Source organism: Genypterus blacodes, unplaced genomic scaffold (assembly GCF_046128005.1).
Source record: "Genypterus blacodes isolate CSIRO-AG114 ecotype Tasmania unplaced genomic scaffold, CSIRO-AGI_Gbla_v1 ptg000021l_1, whole genome shotgun sequence".
NCBI lineage: Eukaryota > Metazoa > Chordata > Actinopteri > Ophidiiformes > Ophidiidae > Genypterus > Genypterus blacodes.
In genome coordinates, this window is record NW_027466834.1 from 4,388,601 (window position 1) to 4,408,390 (window position 19,790).

Genomic DNA, 19,790 nt, shown 5'->3' on the forward strand with positions numbered 1-19,790 from the left:
AACATTCTGATAAATGTATACGAATGCTTCCCCTCCCCCCCGCCCCCCCTTCCCTGCCCCGTTCACTCTGTCTAAAAGGAAAGGACTTCTCTAAAACTGTAATTGGTCCGATGTTAGATGTAGAGCGAGTTCTATTTCCACACGATGAGGTAAAAATTTACATTCATGACACTGAAAATCACAGGTTGGCTTTCTGTGTTGGTATGGCTTTAAGAGGCGTCACCGTTCCACACACTTCCTCCACCTAATCATGTGCTCTTAAACCCCGCCCCCCTCCCTTCCCCCCCTACTCAAGAGGAATGGAATGCTTGGAAACATCACTACTGAGCTCTGACCTGATCTACAGTCGATGGATGAGTCAAAGTGCCATTTTGAGATGCATGACATTAAACAAAGTACAAACACAAGAAACCTAGCCCACGTATTAATATGTTATACAATTTTGGGTCGTTCAAACAGCAGCAGAATTATGTTCCAATATATTTCATTGATGTCCGCGTAATTACACTTTGAATTTTCACTCACACACTTTCACAATGAACCTCAGCAGTGATATTCTGTGCTATGAGCATAAAACAAAAAACTTTTTAGTCTTACAAAAATACTCTACAATTTGATTCATGGGTACAAAATTCTAGAAAAGATAAGTTACTTTATAATGGATCACTAACAGCTGCAGGACAAAAATAGCATGAATATGAAAATGTAAACAAATGCACTTGATAGCTGATTAATTGTCATAAAATTGGCTTGTGGAAAATGTCAAATTGGCTATTGTAGAAATGGAACGGATAGCAGTATTCATTTGCATTTTTACAAAAAAAAGGTCAGATTGGTGGAAATGTTAATACACGATTAACTCAAATGAAACAAAGTACCTTTCAAATGTTTTGTATTTGGACGTTTGAGCGGTTATGCATGTTAGAGCTGCATAATGTCAATAAATGAGTAAACGTGAGTGTTTGGAAGGACAAAACGCGGGGGACAAAAGTGACGACGATTCACAACAGGGAGCTTTGGTATACCTGCGTACACTCCAGTCTTGATGCTACCACAGCCAGCTCGCTACACTCCACTCCGGTCGGACACCAAGTATAATGCGAGCGCTATTATAGGAGTACAATCAGCACTAACGTCTCGTGGGAAGTGCCGGTCAACTCCTCTACATAGCACCACAGACAGAATCAAAATGGCCGCCTCTATGTAACAGAGATTTCATTGACCAGCGAGCCCCCTGTTCACAACACAAGGGACGCAACACTGGATGCCAACTTTACCAACACTTAGACAGCTTAACTTAAATTATCTACAACACAAAAGGTTAAAAAGTCTCAAGTGACAAAGATTGTACAGTAAATAGCAATATGAGGAAAATCCTTCATTTCAATGCACAGATGAATACATCAGTAATTTGGGTGTTTTGTCAGTGTGTATAACACAAAGGCCTACTTACCACTCCAACACTGAAAAATGACAATGCTTTTGTGGGAATGGCTGTTTTTGACAGACTTGACTGGACCACTGAGACTGAATACAAAGAGGGATTCAACAGTGAGCAGACATTCTTCACACAGTTATCCTAGACCTTTACAATATTGTGACATGAGCAAAAACGAAAATTGCTTGGTAAAGATGTATTTACCTTTTTAAAAAGACAACTGCTTTCTGTTCTGTTTTAATGGATGTGGAAGCACAGAACAGCAGGATCAATAGAGAGCTGTGGACGGATATAAGGATTAGCTAGTTACACAAAAAAAGGTTATAAAGTGCTTGAGATAAAATGTTTTATAAAACCACACAACACTTCATTTTCACACGTGGAAAGTTGCTTCCGATCCACATTGAACTGGTAAAAGTTACCAACTTCTTCAAAGACAAAAATACACGCACTACATAGTTGAATGCTTCTTAAAAATTCACCGAGAAAGCTTCGATGACGTCCGTGGTTAAGCTTAAACATATAAAAACACTGGGAACTGCCCGAAAGGATGGGCAGAGTCGTGCTATTCACCAGGCTGAATTTCGTTTGTTTCATTTCCGATAACCGAATATGCGGACACAAATTTGTCCACTTAATTTGTCCACAGTGGAGTGTTTTTATCACCGTGACTCCTCTCTGATTGTAACTGTTCAGGTGCTAATTTTAGTCATGGCGGCAAATATATTACACAATAGCTTTTGCTCTTAGTATAGTTTAGTCTAATTATTGTTATATGCACGCATAAGGCTTAAGTTAATTGCAAAAAGTCTCCATAACCTGTATTCCATTTCATGCCACAAAAGTAATCTTTACTGATTACTTTTCACCCCCACCCCCCGCCCCCTTCCATCAAACCTAGTAACTTGACTCATCATCTCTATGAGGCCCACATGTTTAAAACACTCTGAAACTCGGATGGATGAAGAAGTTACTGAGCGCTTCTCTAATCCCGCGAGATAAATAACAAAGGCGTATGTGCGTATATACAATATCAATTCAAGGAAGATGGGTGGGTGTGTGGGTGTAGGCTATAATTAATGACAAATATATATTCAGTAAAAACCAGGAGTTAGACAAGACCCCATAGTGTAGGGCTTAGGGTGAAAGGGGCACATTATTCTTAAATATTCTAAATTTTCCAAAGTAAAGCGGCACTGGAAAAAGATTCATGAGTCTGTTCCTTGATGTTAGGACGTATGAGCGCCGGGCTGCTAATCCCTCCTTGGTGCCTAAACGCTCATTAATTCTGTAGGCTTTCCAGCAGGTCCTCAATTTTATCCATGTTGGGCGCGGCAGTTATCGATGCCTGTAATGTATTCTGTAAGCTGCTCTGAATCTGCGACTGCAGACTGGTCTGCAGCGGAGTCGGGAGGCTCGTTTCTAGGTTTGCCTGTAAACTGGACTGCAGGGCCGTTTGTGTGTTTCTCTGCATCGCCTCCTGCAGGTTGGTGTGCATGGCGCTCTCTAAGCTCGACTGCATTTGTGCCTGGAGGCTGTTCTGTAAGCTGCCGTGTATGGCCGTCTGCATGGGAGGCCCGGCTTGGGGCATGGGTTGGTCCAAGAGGGGCTGCATGTGGCCGGGGTTCTGAGCCTGGCTCTGAGCCGGCAGGGGGGGTCCGGAGGAAGCCAGCAGCCGCGGGGAATCTAGGAGAAGGAGAAGATGGAAGTCGTTATTAGGAGTAGTAGATAACAACATTGACACAACCAAGGAAATGGCAATCATGTTCTATATTTCCATCACTCTGTTTTACTGTACTTTAACATTAGCTCAGACATCATCTTACCATTCTGGATGCCAAACACAAACAAGTTGGCCTGTCCTTGTGCCACATTCCCACTAACTGTTTGGAAGAGCTGCTCTGGCGGCTGCTGGCCAGGGTTTGCTACAACACCCACGCCACCCTGTACTACAAAGATGGTTGTTCCAGGTGCTGGAGCCTGGTTGCTCAGCTCCTGTGTGCCAATTGTACCCTGCAGGCTGGATAACGAGGTCTGCGGCAGGAAAAGCTCCACCGGCTGATTGCTTGCAACACTGTTGGACCCTGGGCCCACTTGCATTGGCTGCTGGTCCTGGAACAGGCTCTGCTGTGGGGCCTCACTTGATGTAGCGTTGCCAACGGAAGAGCTTTGGTCTTGGAAGGACATGGGCTCTGCTGGCTCTGGCTGGGGTATACCAACACCAATGCTCCCCATAGGGGCGGTGGCTTGGGTCTGGGTGCTAAAAAGAAGAGCTGGAGGAAGAGCCTGCGGGTTGAGATCTGTTGTGCAGAGGAGCAGACTTGTTTGTTGGGGTTGGGAGAGCTGCGTCTGGGGGAGAGGGTTAGCTGGCGAGTGGCTCGGGATACTTTGGAACAGGGAGCTCTGCTGAGCCATTGGGAGCTGCTGCGGCTGTTGTTGGTTCTGCTGTGGAGACTGCTGTTGCTCCATAGGAGTGCTCTGTTGTTGCATTTGGGAAAGCTGGGCCTGGGGTTGGTTCTGAAACATTGCAACAGACTGAGGCTGGCCCGCAGACGTCTCCATGGAGGAGAGGAAGGCCAGCTGCTGCTGTGCCTGCTGCTGCTGCTGCTGCTGCTGAGGCTGAGGGTTTGGGGACAGGTACAGAGTGGAGCCTGTGGGCTGCTGCTCTGGGTTTAGACTCCCACTGGCCAGAACACTTAGCGTATTCTGAAGCAGGGCAGCTTGGACCTGCTGTTGGGAGCCTTGGGTCTCTGCAAGGGGTCTAGGGGACTGGAATAGCTGCTGTGGGGGAGATGTGTGTGATGGAGGCTGTGCTGGGAAGCTGGTCTGGATGGTAAGCAGCTCCCCGGTCTGCTGAAGGAGAGAGACGGGCTGCTGTGTCTGGGGGGAGGAGCGGATCTGAGGCTGGAGCATTTCGGCTTGAAGCTGCTGCTGGAGGTTCTCAAACACCTGCTCTTGTAACTGTTGCTGTTGTAGGTTGCTCAATACTTGATTTTGCACTTGTTGCTGCTGTTGTTGTTGTTGCTGTTGCTGTAGCTGATGTTGTTGTAAGTTGGTCAGTATTTGATTTTGTTGCTGCTGATCCTGAAGTTGGATGTTGTTGAGGACTTGTTGCTGATTTTGTTGTAAATGTTGTTGCTGTTGAATATTCTCAATAAGTTGCTGCTGTTGCAGTTGCTGTTGGTCCTGTGGCTGTAGCACAAGTTGTTGTTGCATCTGCATGTTGCCAAGGACTTGCTGTTGTAGATGTTGTTGTTGTTGTTGATGTTGAAGGTTGCCTAGGATTTCTTGTTGTTGCTGCAATTGTTGTTGCTGTTGAAACTGTTGCTGTATTTGCTGTTGCTGTATTTGCTGTTGTTGTTGCTGCTGTATTTGCTGTTGCTGTTGTATTTGCTGTTGCTGTTGTTGCTGTATTTGCTGTTGCTGTATTTGCTGTTGTTGTATTTGCTGTTGTTGTTGTATTTGTAGTTGTTGCTGTGTAGTTAAGGGGTTTTCTGTGTTTCCTAGCCTAAGGCTGTTCATATTCTCTTGGACGTGCTGCTGTAGAGAGTCTGCAGATGTTGGATTGTACAGCACAGAGTTTAACTGCTGCTGAGCCACAGCAGCCTCTAAGACCTGCTGGAGTGTGGTGTTATTTCCAGCCTGTAGCTCCCTTACTGCCCTCTCTAGTTGGGACACCTCCTCCTGGGGAAACAGGGGAACTTGGGACTGTTGTGGCTGAGCCTGAGAGGGGGCTGATATCTGTGGCATGGCCACAACCATAACCGCACTATTGTTAGTAGAGCTGTCAGGAGGAAGGCTCTCCTGAGGGTCTCTGAGGAATTGTTGCGGGACGTCTGGGGTCACAGGTGGAATTGTGGTGTCCCCTGACACAGGGAAGGGAGTTGTGGGAGTGATGTCTTGCTTCTGTATGGTGCTGAGGGGGTCTAAGCTTGGGAAGACAGGGGGTGCATGGGGAAGCTCCACATCCTCAGGTTGTAGAGGCATTGGGCTGGGAAAAGACTCTCCGCCAGGGTGGGGACTGGAGCTGAGTTCCAGCGTCTGCTGCACAGAGACCAGGGGGTCAGGCTGTGGGAAGAAAAATGACACGTTTCAATACTAAAGTCAATATTTAAATGGCATTTTCCTGAGACTGAATGGTAAACTACCTTGAAGACATTAGGGGGTGGTGGGTTGCTAGACACTTCCATTGGTGTGTCCTCTTGCCGTTTAGATGGCTGACCTGTGCCTTCAGATGGGTCAGGTACAGCTTTCACCTGGCCATCAAATACACACGTCTCCACCAGGGTGGGTCCCTCTGTTTTTATTGTCCGTACATGTGCGTTATCTGCTGATAATGACAATGGAAACACAGGATGGCATATTTTCTGTGATTGGACGATGTAACCATATCTGTCCTGCAGCTAAAGCTTCACTATAATATCGCCTGTGATGATGTATTCAACTTTCTTAATTAGATTCCTGTGATAAGTAATGAAATGACATTCTGGCAATGCTAAAATAGTTCATGTACATTTGGTGGCTGTAAATGGAAATTATATAGATTTACAAACCACCAGCATCAAATCTAAAATGTAGATTATTTCATCAGCGCCAAAGCATGAAAAACAAAACTAAATAGGCTCTGTGTTTAAGTTTGTGGGTATACCTGGGTCTGGACTGTAGGCGTAGGGCTGAGCATCATGTGATCTACCAGCATTGGTCACGACAAAGACTCCCACAGAAACAGAAGAAGTGATTGATTGGTTGTAGAATGGAGGAACAGTCACTATCAAATGGTTCTGGAAAACAATATATGCACACGTGTGTAAATATCATGGAGGTTAAGCTCTCTGTGAAGTGAAATCATGCCTATCAAGTCTTCCTATCAGTTCAACTTACCTGATGAAACAAGTCCATGTCAATGTCGGCCTCAACTTGCCAGGAACTATCGTCTGGTAATTGAAGAGGAAATATTTTCATTCATTGATCAGCAGAGGTTTGTATTCACAAAGACATTCGTGGGCCTGACTGTGCTTGGGAAACACTAACGATGCCAAACTCACCTGATATGTTTTCCTGAAATATAACTTTGGTGCCTTTGAGGAAGTTCTTCCCAATAATGAACATTTCCTCTCCTCCTCTCACTGAGCCTCTGTGAAGGCTCTTCTTCAAGATTTCTGGCACCCCCGCTGGCTGTGCTGCAGAATGACAAGAGTAAGGGAGGCGGTGTGAGATGACAGCGATACACCACATCGCCTGCCAACTGAAGTGCACTGGGAAACACAGCACCCATTCAGCTCTACAGTAAAATCTGTAGTAAATACCGGCACAAGACCTGAAATTGATCCAAAGTTTGTCTATCTTGGCCTTCTAATAACTCCTTGTTAGTACTCACTGCAGAGGATGGGTGACGAGGGGATCTGTAGAGTGAAGACTGATCCATCAGGCTGGGGGATTCTGACTCTGAAGGCCAGCCGGGCACGGGTGCTCTTCTTCTTGGACCCTGCCACACCGATACGGGCCTCCACATCTGCATTACGGAGCTTCAAAATTCCTACACAGTCCACCCTGTAAATACAACACAAGATTGGGAATATGTAATGATATAATATACACACATTACTGCTGACACATTTACACCGTGACATTTGAATAGGCATTAATACAAACTGAATATCAATACAAAGAGAGCCCTTACGCAAGTGTCATGTCATTGCCTGGCTCCAGAGGGATCTCAATCACAGTGGTGCCTTCTATGTCCACTTCCTTGCAGGCTGTGGTGTTGCGCCCTGTCACTCTGCATGCCTGATAGAATCCGTGAGGCTTCACTCTGCCTGCATCATTTGCTACAAACACCTGCAGCACAACTGGTTCATTTGCACCTTCCAACTGCGGACACAAAAACATCAACCATGGCAGAATTAATACTGACAAATACAAATACTTTTAAACATTTGACTCGCCAAAATGAGAGTCAAGCCTGAACGGCTCAGGACCCAGGGCCACAGGTCTGCAACACATACCTTGGACTGCATGTCACAGATAAAGCGTAAACAATACGAGGGTACACAAAAGCCATTCACCCTGCAAAGCACCATGTGCCAAAGCATGATAACATGCCATGGTCCCAGCATGGGGTCTATCCTCTCAGTGTAATAACATTAACAAAATACACAAAATACAATGTAGAAGGCTACTTTTGAAACATATCAGCACAGATGCATGTGTTATGCAATTAGTGATTTTTCCCAGGTAGGTTTGCTCAGCACTAGTGCTGCTTCACGCTCACACAGATACATGCAATCAAGCCTGGAAGCTGTCCAAGACAACCACAGTTTTATCTCTCGGCCACTGAGCAGCCCCACTGGAGTATTTTGGGGTTAAGTGCCTTACTAAAGGGCGGGCTATGTATTCAAGTCCCAGCCCAGATGGATCAGTAACAAATGTGGTGCGATGGTCGGCTGTTCAACTAAATGCCTTATGTGACTAAACCAGAATGCCTGCTCTAAAATGCTTTCTAACCAAATAAAAACAATGACGCAATAGCATGTGCATGGTGTAAATTCTTTTCACATGTCTGCACATTCTCTTGTGGCGTGCAATATTTCACACTCTGTGTCTTGTGTATTCTGGCCTTATTCGGTCACTTCCAACTTGGATGTAAGATTTTTTTCCTGCATCAAGATGCAGCCAGTGGACTTTTTTGTCGAACCTTAACGGTGGGAAATCCTTGCTGCGTGCGGTCTTTGACAGAACCTCGGCTGCCCTCGGTCAGATAGCGAGCTCTGTGTTGGGTCTCTGGCTGGACCAGGATCTTAAGCTCCTTACCGTCACTCCTCTGTGGGAACTGAGCAGAGAGTGAGCCACCCTTCACTGCAGTCCCAGTTTCAAGAGAGCTGGAAATCAACAAACATCACATGACACCGTTAATATGACAAACAGAAACTCAATAAGCCCAGAGAAAACTGAATTAAGTTGTACTGTATCCCAGCAGGGGGAACATTGATGTTGTGCAGTGGAAAAAGAGTCCCACCTGGCAATGGGACTGGTCTTGTCTGAGCCCAACTGGGACAGCACAAAGTGAGGAGCCTTGGCACTGTCGGCATCAAACACATCCATGCTGTCTTCCGGAGGGGCAGGCTTTGGGCCAGGTCGCTGGCGAGGGGTACGTTTCCTGGACTTTCGCGGTACCTCTGTGTTATCGTTATAGGAGCTGGTGCTGACCAAGCTGAAGTTGGAGGCGGAGTCATCAGCCCACATGCTGCTACTGTGCTCCGAGTCTGGACATGTTGGACCAGAAACGGGAGGCTCCTCTTGACAGGACATCTGGCTGTCATCTAATAGGTCCTCAGGAGGTGGGGAAATGCTCAACACGGGCCTCCGTTTGGATGGGGTATTCTGAGGTTGCTGGACTCCTAAACCTGGGACCACTCCTGGCCCTACGTCTCCTCCCGTTGTGTTTGCTGCACCGTTGCCTCTGCTTGGGGCAGCTCTGCCCTCCATCTCTGAGCCTCCAGCTCCATCCCCTCCACTAGAGTGAAGATGCTGGGGAACCTTAAGGTGGTCTGCGGTAGAGGGGCCAGTGGAGGGACCAGAGCATGGAATTCCCATGGCCAGGGAGGAAGAGGCAGAGGGGCTGGAAGTGGAAGAGGTGGCATCTGTAGTAGTATATACAGAAAAACAAGTTAGCGCAAGTGTTCAGCACAGAGCCGGCTAGCAGTCCCATTCAAGCAGCTGAATTTGTGCATGATTTGTACTGATTTCCCCTCTTCCCAACTGTAATTTCAACAGACTTCAGTTGATGTGCCCTCACTGTGCATGCGAGAGCTCTTGAGCATGGATCAAATGTTTTGAAATTAAAGTTGAGAAGGGTATTACAGGTCCCACAATGTTTTGATACCTTTCTCATTTGAAATCAATATGACAAAACTGACATGCTTTGTTTACAAAAACAAAAGCAAGCTACAAATTGTTACATACACATTGCCAGAAAGAAAAATAACAAAATCTGGTCAAACTTTAATTGTACAGCCAAATTTGCAAGCTGGTAATGTGGCACCAAATTAAATTTGCCAGGGTTACAGTACAGTTTGTGCAATGTGCATTCAGTAGTACATAGAAGTTTGCGCATGCCAATTGGAGGATTTGGTTGGGACTGAGCGTAGCCATGGAGACAGAATAAACAAGCCTCTGACCTATGGAGCAGTGAACTGCAGACCATTTTATATGCAGACACTCCCTGCCTCAGAGGGAACTTCCTGCAATAAAAACGAGACAGCCAATGAGCAACAAGAGAGCTGATCATTCAAGACTCAACTTCTGTCAATCAGTAAAAGGGATGAGTTAATAAACTGAAGGAAGGAATAACTTTTGAAGTTGACCATTTATAGACATTTTTAAGCACGTGTATCTGGCTAATGATGATCTGAATTACATCACACTTGTCATGCTTGTGATCAGCACTGCTTTGGGCCAGTTGGGTCAGACAGGATAGTGAGAAGGTTGCATTAACACAAGCGCTCTCTTCTAAATGACTGTTGACCAGTTAGTTTGTGCACTACACTAACTAACTAATTATTGCTGACGATGGCCACCCTGAACCATGATCCACGATCAGACATGTTTTGCTACATGATGATTAAAAGACCATCGATGGCTTGGGGCAACTTTACTGTTTCACAGAAAGAATTTATGAACTTTTCAGTTCCTGTCAAACAGAGTGGATTAATATGGAATATCAAATCTAAAAAAATTACTTTTGTAGACATTTTGGTGAAGGTTGCATGAAATTTGGAGTTTTGATAAAATAATATTCAATTGCAGATAAAAGAAGTCTGGCCATCAGCTTAAAAACAAATCACTCACATTTAACAAAGTTGATTTTGACTACAAAATATTAACCGCATTCCCGACGAAAAGGCAGGGTTGTTTTAGTGTGTTGTTTTGGTTGACTAAAAACCTTTAAAGGACAAAACAACACTGAGCGCAAGCATAATGGAAAAAAACAAATGAAATGAGAGAGAACGAGCAGTGTTAGTACGGTGTTATTGTACTCCCAGCAGGTCTTCTTACTGCCTTTCACAGTAAAAGCTTTCCAGGTTTTATAATCATGTATGGCTTTTATTGTGAAGAAGCCAGTTATTGTCTTTACACTGGCAATGGCTTAGAATAAATTCAAGAGTTGTTCTTACCCTACTTTTGGGCATTCTTGACTCTCTTTTTGTCGGTGGATTAGTTTTATGTTTAGTAAAAAGCTGAAGGCGATTACGGCAGTTGCACTTTCGCTGAACTCAACACACCAACACACTGCAACAAGGTGCACAACTCCTGTTCCCGTGCCACTGCTAGTATTACAAGAAGAGGACAGGTCTATATCTTCTGAAGTATCACTGGTACTGGCAGATTATATTCTCTTGAGTCAAAACACAACCTTAGCCTAATTTGATTCTAAGGCTTAATTGTCTGAACACCCTGACCCCCCTTGTATCCCCACGGAACCAGTGAAAACCCAGATAAACTCCAATATAATTGTGCTTCTTATCCTCAGTATTCATGAATGTGGCTGAAATATAAATACTGGCCTATTAGCCTACATACAGTATATGTCAGTCAAACAATCAGTGTCAGTGAAACTGGTGTAAGGGTGAAGTTGCCCCCAGGCATTGATACAAGGCCATATTAGCATTTTCACCCCTATCGTCTTGGGGAATGGTTTGGCAAAGGGGAGCTGATCCCAGATCATGGTGTTCATGGGCTGATTTGGTGGCTCACCTGAGGCCAAGGCTGCAGAAGGAGGTGGTCCCGCCTCTCCCCCACTCTTTTGGCTCATGGTGGGTGGGTCTGTCTGGGCGGACGAGGGCTGGAGCTGGAGCTCTTTGGGGAGGAGGTCATATACCGACTCTGCCATAGAGGATGAAGAGTGGAAGATGATAAATGATGATCTCGGAAACAGAACTCAGATTATCATTGCCAGTTATTTAAAGAAGGTTGTCTACTCAATACACGGCACAGTAAATTAGCTACAGTGTCCTCACCCATCTTGTAAACCATCTTTAGTACTGCATGCATGCATCCCCTATACATAAATATCATTAAGTAAAGAAAAAGAATAATCCTTTAATGCTACCAGAACAGACATGGGTCTCATGTCTCATTCCTAAAATAATGTCTGCAGTTAACAGGGACAAAACACAGAATATGTTGTGATAAACTACAGTAGCCTCCCATGGGGTTCAGTCAAATAAAACCCAATGACACATTCCTTGATCCTTAACGGTAACAGGACTCCTGGCAGACTATAACAAAACACTACAGCTACACTAAAATAAACCACATCTGATGGCAGATAAACACGCCATTAGGCAGTCTAGTTGCTAAGAAACAGGGGCTTATCGACACCCTGACATGGATATTTCAGCTGAGCATCAGCAGCATCCAGCATGTGTAGCTGTCATCTGATACTCAGCTATGACTTCGCACCAGCAGAATGGTGAAACTGACAGACACATGAGCTCTCACTTCTGACATCAGCAATGCTGTTGAAGAAGAGACATCAAGTCACCACAGCTCCCTCAAAGAACTGCAATGTGAGAACTGCAATGTGTGCTCCTTTTTTTAAGGGAAACATAGTGGTGCAACATGGTCATCGATCCGCGTTGTCTAGAAAGGAAAGTTCACCCATGAATAAATAATCTATCCTATTATTATCCTACTATCCTAACCTATTATTAAACTATTTATTTATGCAGCCAGATATTTTTATCGTGCTTTGGGAACATCACTCAAACACAGTGGAGCTCCATGGCATTTACTTTACAGTGCTCGAAAGCCCCGACTCACACAACAGGAAGTTATGGCCTTTGACAGCTGGTAGGCATTCAAAGGTAAAACGTGGGGTAGTTCTGAGAAAAACCATAAACGCGATAAGGTCTGTGGATTCTAGAAAGGAACCAAAAAACAGATAATTGCTGTAGGGTTTTTTTGAATGTGATTTTTAGGTTCTCTGAAATACTGAGTTATTTCAGATTTTGTTTTTTGGGGGATCTGTCCCTTTAAACTAGACCAACCATGGCAGTCCCTTTCCACGACTTTAAAAGGGCCCTACATAGGAAATATAACCACAGTTGTTTTGGCAGATTTGACTTCCTCATAAGCAAACAGCATAGTGCCCCACATCATCGACCTAATCTGCCAGAATAAGCAAAAACATCAGCGTAGGTGTACAGGGCCTTCAAATATAAAGATAAAAGATCTCAATCAAACCTTAGTGATATGAAATACAGCACGTGACCGACATGAACATTTGAGCACGGTCCTAAAGCGAAGAGCTAAGTGTGCGCTGTGATAATGCTCCGTCTGTCTGTTGTTCTTTGTTCATGTTGTAGAGAAAGTGATCCTTTGTGCGTGGAAGCATTACAGTTTGACTTTCAACCCGACGTGACCTCAGTTCTGACTGAGTCACTTTTTCTGACCACTTTCGGGTCACGCAGCATAGCAGAAGCAGCCCGAGCAAAGAAACATGTTTTCTTTGATACGTACAGTAATTTACATTTTCCCACTACATTAGAGCTGCCAGGAAGCTCTGTTGACACACACTGTATTTCCCCTACTCACAACTGAAACTTTTTGCGTGGTTGCATGATTCATAACAAATGAATGTCAAATTTAGGAACCACAGAAAAATGGGTCCACACCTCCCGACCTCAGACGGGAAGTAGAAGGTGAGCTTTTTATCCAGACATGCTCACAAGGCTATAAATGAGTTTATTTTGGATCATTTGTGGCTCTTGCAACAAGATCTGGCTTTAAATAGTGTAGGATAACAATGTTGGTATTTATCAGGAAAGATAAGCTCAAAGCGGAGTGTCAGTTGATGAAGTGTGGTAGAGAGCAACTTCACTTTCCACAGAACAAACATCTGCAAATAGCAATCAAAGCTTTACGTTTCTTTCATCACTTGGCTGAAAATTCACTTCAGTGCTATTTCGGCATACAGGGAGCTAAAAACAATGTGCTGGGCAAGTTTTGCTGCACTGATAACAGATGTCATTGGAATTAAAACATTTTAGAACTGCAAGTGTAAGAAAAAAATATCTTCTTTAAATGACTTCATTATGGTCAGATTAGGGCAACTATGAAAACACCTGAATCTGAATACAAAGTCTGAATTAAGGCCAGCAAAGTCCATCTATTTTCTGTCTTTTATGTGATTCACACAGGTATTCAGACTCCCACACGCACGTCCACTCCATAACGTCAAATTAACTCTGGTTACTGGTGTATTGGCTTATTCCATGTATCCACAATCATGACACATCACCGGGATCAGTTTTTTCGCAGTAATTCTGGAACAGTTTAAGTGTTACCAAAAGAGAAATGATCAGGCTACTTTTGACTTTCAGATTGCGTTCAGTTGAGTTTGATAAACCCTTGCTCATAAACAAAGACATGACAGCCATAATATTCCTGGGGTGGATTTCAGCTTTAGTTCCAAGTCGGTGTTATAGATGTCAGATGGCAATTCTAACAAGGTCATGTCCACAGCTATAAGACCTTGTCAATGTGTCGTGGGCTGTAACACACCAGCCAGAGGGGGCCGACTGACTTTAGCCTAAACTTTAGAACAATTAAATTACCTCACCGCATGGTTATGCAGCGCTCGTATTACACATGCCTTAAAGGTTTTGCCAAACAGCAAGGCCAACAGTCCATTTTTATTCTTTGCAGCTGGCTCGGGGCTGTGATCGGAGATGACAGATGAATAGACAATTCATGAGTTGTGTTTTTGTTGCAGATGAAAAATATGCAGACAGAGAATCTATCACAGTGCCCAACAATGGTCGATTTGATTACACCCTTGAACACATACAATATGCTCAAGGCAGAGTACAGACAAAGGAGCTACTCTCTCCACTCCAGCCACAGAGACTGCCCTCTTTCATACTTCACACCACTTCTGTTTACCTTGAAACTAAGACATAATGCTCAAACTGGTTCACATACTCAAGTACGTCTCAAGGTGTCTGCTTCTGTACACTTTGTAACCACTTTATTATATGCACCTGTGCCATCCAACAGAATCCAATGCACCGTTGCTAAAACAAACACCAGAAGTTTTTGAAGCAGATAATGATAGATTATTGTCAACATGTGTCAGAGGGGTGTTAATTCACCCGAGTGGTAGTTGTGTCCATAGTTCATTGTGCTGTTGTACAAGACTGTACTGTATTTAAAGGTGATTATAATATTTAGTCCAGCCCCATTAGACACATGATGCATGTACATATATAATAAAGAAGAGAAGTGTTTTCAAATTGAATTACAATCCATTAAGTAGCACCATCATCTTGTTTACAATTCCGCCTATTTGTTTTGTACTGTATGCAGTATGTAACTGAATCTTTCTCCATTCTTTTCGGATGTCATAAATCACAAGCACTGTGGTTTTCAGCCAAGTAGCAATTATCTGCTTTAACACGCTAACATTGCATTAATTAACAGTCAATAACATTTCCATGGCAAAATCTTTTTATGGAATTATTTTTTTGAGGATGAGACTTTCTCCTCAACTTAAGCTTGGTGACTCACATTAAATAGAGCACATGCACCAAGATTACAGACGACCCATCATATTAAACAGTGGCTACTACATTTACATATTATCCAAAGCGATGTACCTACGTGATTTGATAATTGTTTGGAACCAGACATTACTTTTGCGTTTGTAAAATGACTATGGTAAGATACAGACTGTGACGGTCACACAGATTACCAAAACAATCTTGTCATGTTTCACACTAAATGGTATTCTTGTAGGCCAAGGTGCAAATTTGGGCAAGTGTCCCTTCTGTCAACTACAGCCTGATACACACAAGGTCTGCCACTCGAAATGTTTGATGAGCAAGTATAATACCTTGACCACACAAGCGCACCCCAAATTACTGAGATATAAATAAACATTCATCATATGATAGTGTGAGCAGATGGCAGGCTCAACTGTCCCTTTCAGGGTTACGGAGGAATGCTTTCTGCTGGCTTATGAGCACCCCATACATAGCAGCGGGCAGATGTGGGAGCAGTAAGTCAGACGGAAGGCAGGTGAAGGCTGTAACCACTTGCAATCAAATTGTAAAACTACGGCATTTTAAACATTCACCTATGGCACTGTCACTGAGTTATCACCAGGGAAGGTAGCTGCTTTTAGGATGAAGATGGCTTAATTTTCAATAAGAACACGGCTGTGATGCAGGTCAAATTACTGGTTGTGCAGTTTACTTTAATTAAGTGAGAGGGCCCCAAAAGGTATCTATGCCCCTGGACACATTGCTTCATAATCCACCTAAGGGTTGAAGGTATTGATGCAGTTTCACCGTCACATCACCACAACATGAGCTGTATGCGTCAGACACGTTTCGTTCGCATCGTTTCATTCACTTTTGACTTATAATGTCACAACAGGAAGGTGTTCTCTGTTAATTGTAACGCAGACAGTACTGCAAAATACAAACGTTTCCAGCTACGGCACAGAGACACATTACACATTACCTGTAGCTGTGCATTCACTACACCCCCAAAGATATTATGTCAGCATTACGGTCATGAAAGACGTCAATGATTGCTGCAAGGACAGAGTTTATATTGGATTTGCGAGATCACACAACCAAAGCATCCAGTGTTGCTCAAAACATCACTGAGCCTTTCTTCGACTTGTCCATGTTGTCACTATCAGCAGTCTGTACAAACATCAAAAACATGGGACACCAACAGCAGCAGTCCCTGTGGTCTCCATATATACTCCACATGTATTTGTATTTTTAAGGAGGTGCATGTCAGCGGCAACGGTGCCTCCAACAGAGCCAAACAGCTTCTGTGTATAATTTCCATGACACCTTACAACTGAATAAATTAGGCTTTACACGTGAAAAGGAGAGATGGAGCAGAAGGAAAAGAAGGCATTAAACAACTGAGTGATAATAACTGCCACTGTTTACTACCAGTTTCATCTACGGCAACTGCAATAACTGCATCCATGAACATAGTACCCGTGTAATGGCTTGTTGTTGGAAATGAAGGAAAGGTGTTGCTGCTCTGTCATTCAAAGGAAACCTCATTAACCCAGTTGATCAGGACAGGGATAATGCTGTGGTCTGCACTCCTCTCCGGCCTACATGGCAACACGTTCACTAAGAGCTGGAGTACACATGTCCAACCTACATTACATTGATTGAAATTGAATCCATTTTGGCATTGACTGTGGCTATGGTTGCCCGCACACCCTCGCCCTCATACAGAGAATGCCTTGCTCTGAGCTTAGAAAAGCCACTGGGTACATTCTTTCTCCGAAACCAGAGAATGTGAGGAGGATACGTCTGGCTCCATTCCACACACACACACATACACACACCAAGACAACAAGGGGACTGTCAGTTGAAAAACCTCAACAATGGGAGTCAACAAAACAGCATGCGTGTACGACTTTCCTTCTTTCTCTCGCGATACAGACACCCGCGCGCACGCACATACACACACACACCTCTGCAGAATCCCACGAGGACTTAAACCACTGAACAATGTGGTGGCTGGATAGACCTCACGTAGCTCTGCCAACCTAACAGTCCGTACCTCATACAAAGCTAGCAACCAGTCCAATACATATCAGTACAATGTAATTGTATCAATCTTTCTGACGCTACTGGTGTGTATTCTAATGCCTGTTCGCTCGTGAGACACCCACAGTCAGCCAGGTAGCCAGTCGTCTATGCAAAGCCAGCTAACCAACTAAGGTAGCTACGCTGGCTAACAGTGGAAAAAGAAAGCTAACTAGTGCTAGCTAGCAGCTTAACATAAGCCCCTTGACATTCGTTTTACTTCCAACTAACGCAGAGCAAAACGTGTTAGTGAAGTCATCGTAACCATTATGTAGTAAAACCTTACCTTTAGAGTATAGCGATTTGGGGGAATTGAGGTCGAGATCCGAGCTAAGGAGGGATATAAAATCAGAGGGCATCGCAGCGCTTCATCGAGGGGAGGGGACGCGGACACTCTTTAGATCAGAGACGAAGTCAGCTGCTTTAAGCCAATAAACGTTTACCTTTACATGCGGAATGTTATCAATTTAGAGAATAAAAGGCCGATAAAATTAAGGCCAACACTTTAAATATCTAAACAACCGTTTATTAGCACGTCTCACATTGGTGCGTGTCTTCCCAGAGAGGAGACACATTTGCTGCTACGTTGAAGCGAACACACACACACAACCACACACTGTCCTCCGTTGGTCGGCCACTCTCAAGGCCCCGCCCCTTTCCACTGCCTGGCGCATGCGTATTGAGCGTGCTGGGAGCTTAGTTGGAGTGGTTCCAGTGAGGCCACAAGACAGATCTTCTTATTTATTTATTTTCTATACGTTATTGATTCCGTGAGGGAAATTAAGTCCTCTGCATTTTTGCTTCAAGTATAATCTCCCATGGACCAACAAACAGCGTGTGGACACCTTGTGACCTGAGCCCTCAAGGCCCATCTTCACTATGTCTCACATGATGTCTGACTATTTGATTAAACACATACCAAGCAATATTTTTGCTATTAGGTTGACGTTATAGATATTTACAGAAATTGCACAGCTCATGCACTGAAGACATTTATATAGTACCTGCACACAGTAGGCACATGCTTGGTTCACATTTGCTTACATTTGTTTACTTCCATGAAGTTGTGTCAGCACCTGTGTCAGTACATTAACACAGCTGTGTGTGTGTGTGTGTGTGTGTGTGTGTGTGTGTGTGTGTGTGCTGAAGGAGTATGTCATGCATATTTGCTTTGAACCAGTTTGTGTATCAGTGATTGTGTGGCTGAACCCAGGTGTACTTGAGTATTTCCCAGACTCTGCGATATGTTTAACAACCACATGCAGCAAACCATGCTTTCTGTCCGCCCTGCCTGCAGTTAGGCTGTTGTTATAGTGCTTTGATATTTGTTTGATGTAGTATAACTATACAGTTACCCAATGTGTAAGCCAGCTCACTTTTATTTCTATATTCTTCTGACTGCAGGCTGGGGTCTGTTTGTATTGCTGTTTGATTAAATCCATCTGTGTATATCAAACCACTTCTAAAATGCAATTTTGTTGTGTCGACTTCTCCCCCATTGTAGTTCTGGTTGAGTCATGCTATCTCAGTTCATTCTGTTATTGAAACAAACAGGCTTTCTAACTCAGGTATAGTCTATATGTAAACAAGAGCCCTCCAAAAGTGTGTGATGATATATTGATCACCATTTATACTTATGTGGTGCTACGGAGACTGTGCGCATCTATGTATGTCTGTATATTTACATCTATACAACAAGCACCATTCCTTAAATTGCCTTCAAACTTGTAAGAAACATTTTCAGGGGTCTTTCATTTGCATAATGTGCATTTAATTTGATTTAATTAAAAAAAAAATCATCATTCATTTTCATGAATGATGTCACAGTTGTTAATTAACATCACGAATGATGTCACAGTTGTTAATAACATCATGAGTGATGTGACAGTTGTTATTAACATCATGAGTGATCTCACAGTTGTGAATAACAACATTGTTGGAGAACATCCCCAAAGCGAAAAACAAGCCCCATGCCATTCCAAAGAAAAACCATTTGCACGTTCCGAAGAAGAAGCGACCGCCATCCTCGGCAGTCACGCAATGCAGAGCGAAAAAAGAGAGGCTGCAGCAAACTAAACTCCACAAACATCAGGTAACAATTACCTAATGTTGATGTTACTAACAGGAGGGTCGGCAAGGTGAAGAAAAGAGCATGTGTCTGTTTGTCTGTTTGTTTGTTTATTTGTGCAGAGTTGCTCCAAGAACCAGTCCTACAATCACCTCCAACCATTGTGACTGTCAATAAATAGCGGCACCATGACAGAAATGATGACCTTCCCTTCACCTTTGTCAGGTGGCAGTTCCCTGGCAGAGTGGCTTTCACAGAAACCATTAACAAAGGTCAAGGTTCAAGAAAGTGAGCCAGGTGGGATCTACCTTCCTCAGCCTGTAAAGGCTCATGGTCAGCAGTGTGAAAGTTTTCATTGAAAGTGATGATGAGGGGATGACAAAATATTATTTATGAGGAGCTGCTGTAATTCTATGTGCATTACAAAAGAGGAAAGTGTGGAGTTGGAGTTGGAGTTGGAGCTGCAGTTAGTGACAGCATTGCTCTTGTAGTACACAGGTAAACACAGAGCCCTGCAAAAGTACCTGATGTCCATGATATATTGATATCCTTATATACGTATGTGTGGCATTTAGCTACATCCATCACAGTAAAACACATGTTTCCCAGTAAACAATAACAGCCTATAGTTGCACCACAGCCTGCACCTCCCCTG

At 43.8% G+C, this 19,790-nt stretch overlaps 1 protein-coding gene across 3 annotated transcripts; it reads right to left on the reverse strand.

The window, feature by feature from the left end:
* Positions 1 to 464: 464 nt before the first annotated feature.
* Positions 465 to 17,714, reverse strand: nfat5a (nuclear factor of activated T cells 5a). 3 transcript variants are annotated; one of them, XR_012960991.1, is made up of 13 exons: positions 17,354 to 17,714; positions 11,192 to 11,320; positions 8,454 to 9,078; positions 8,133 to 8,316; positions 7,119 to 7,309; positions 6,816 to 6,988; positions 6,484 to 6,618; positions 6,320 to 6,372; positions 6,087 to 6,219; positions 5,587 to 5,768; positions 3,265 to 5,506; positions 1,643 to 3,124; positions 465 to 1,527 (listed from the first exon to the last, which is right to left on the reverse strand). XR_012960991.1 is itself a non-coding variant. In XM_076141877.1 (12 exons), exons 1-12 carry the CDS (start codon positions 17,424 to 17,426, stop codon positions 2,721 to 2,723), a joined length of 4,521 nt encoding a protein of 1,506 aa, XP_075997992.1. In that variant the 5' UTR covers positions 17,427 to 17,714; the 3' UTR covers positions 465 to 2,720. The 3 variants fall into 3 exon arrangements, 2 of the variants coding, with proteins under 2 accessions (XP_075997992.1, XP_075997991.1); XM_076141877.1 differs by having other exon boundaries at positions 465 to 3,124; positions 5,587 to 5,765; XM_076141876.1 differs by having other exon boundaries at positions 465 to 3,124.
* Positions 17,715 to 19,790: the final 2,076 nt, after the last annotated feature.

Coding starts and splice junctions, on each gene's coding strand:
- nfat5a (XM_076141876.1), bottom strand. CDS start 17,426: ATGCCCTCTGATTTTATATCCCTCCTTAGCTCGGATCTCGACCTCAAT. Junction 7,310..8,132: donor AAGGATTTCCCACCGTTAAG/GTTCGACAAAAA, acceptor TTGTGTCCGCAG/TTGGAAGGTGCAAATGAACC. Junction 6,373..6,483: donor ATTTCAGGAAAACATATCAG/GTGAGTTTGGCA, acceptor TTCAATTACCAG/ACGATAGTTCCTGGCAAGTT.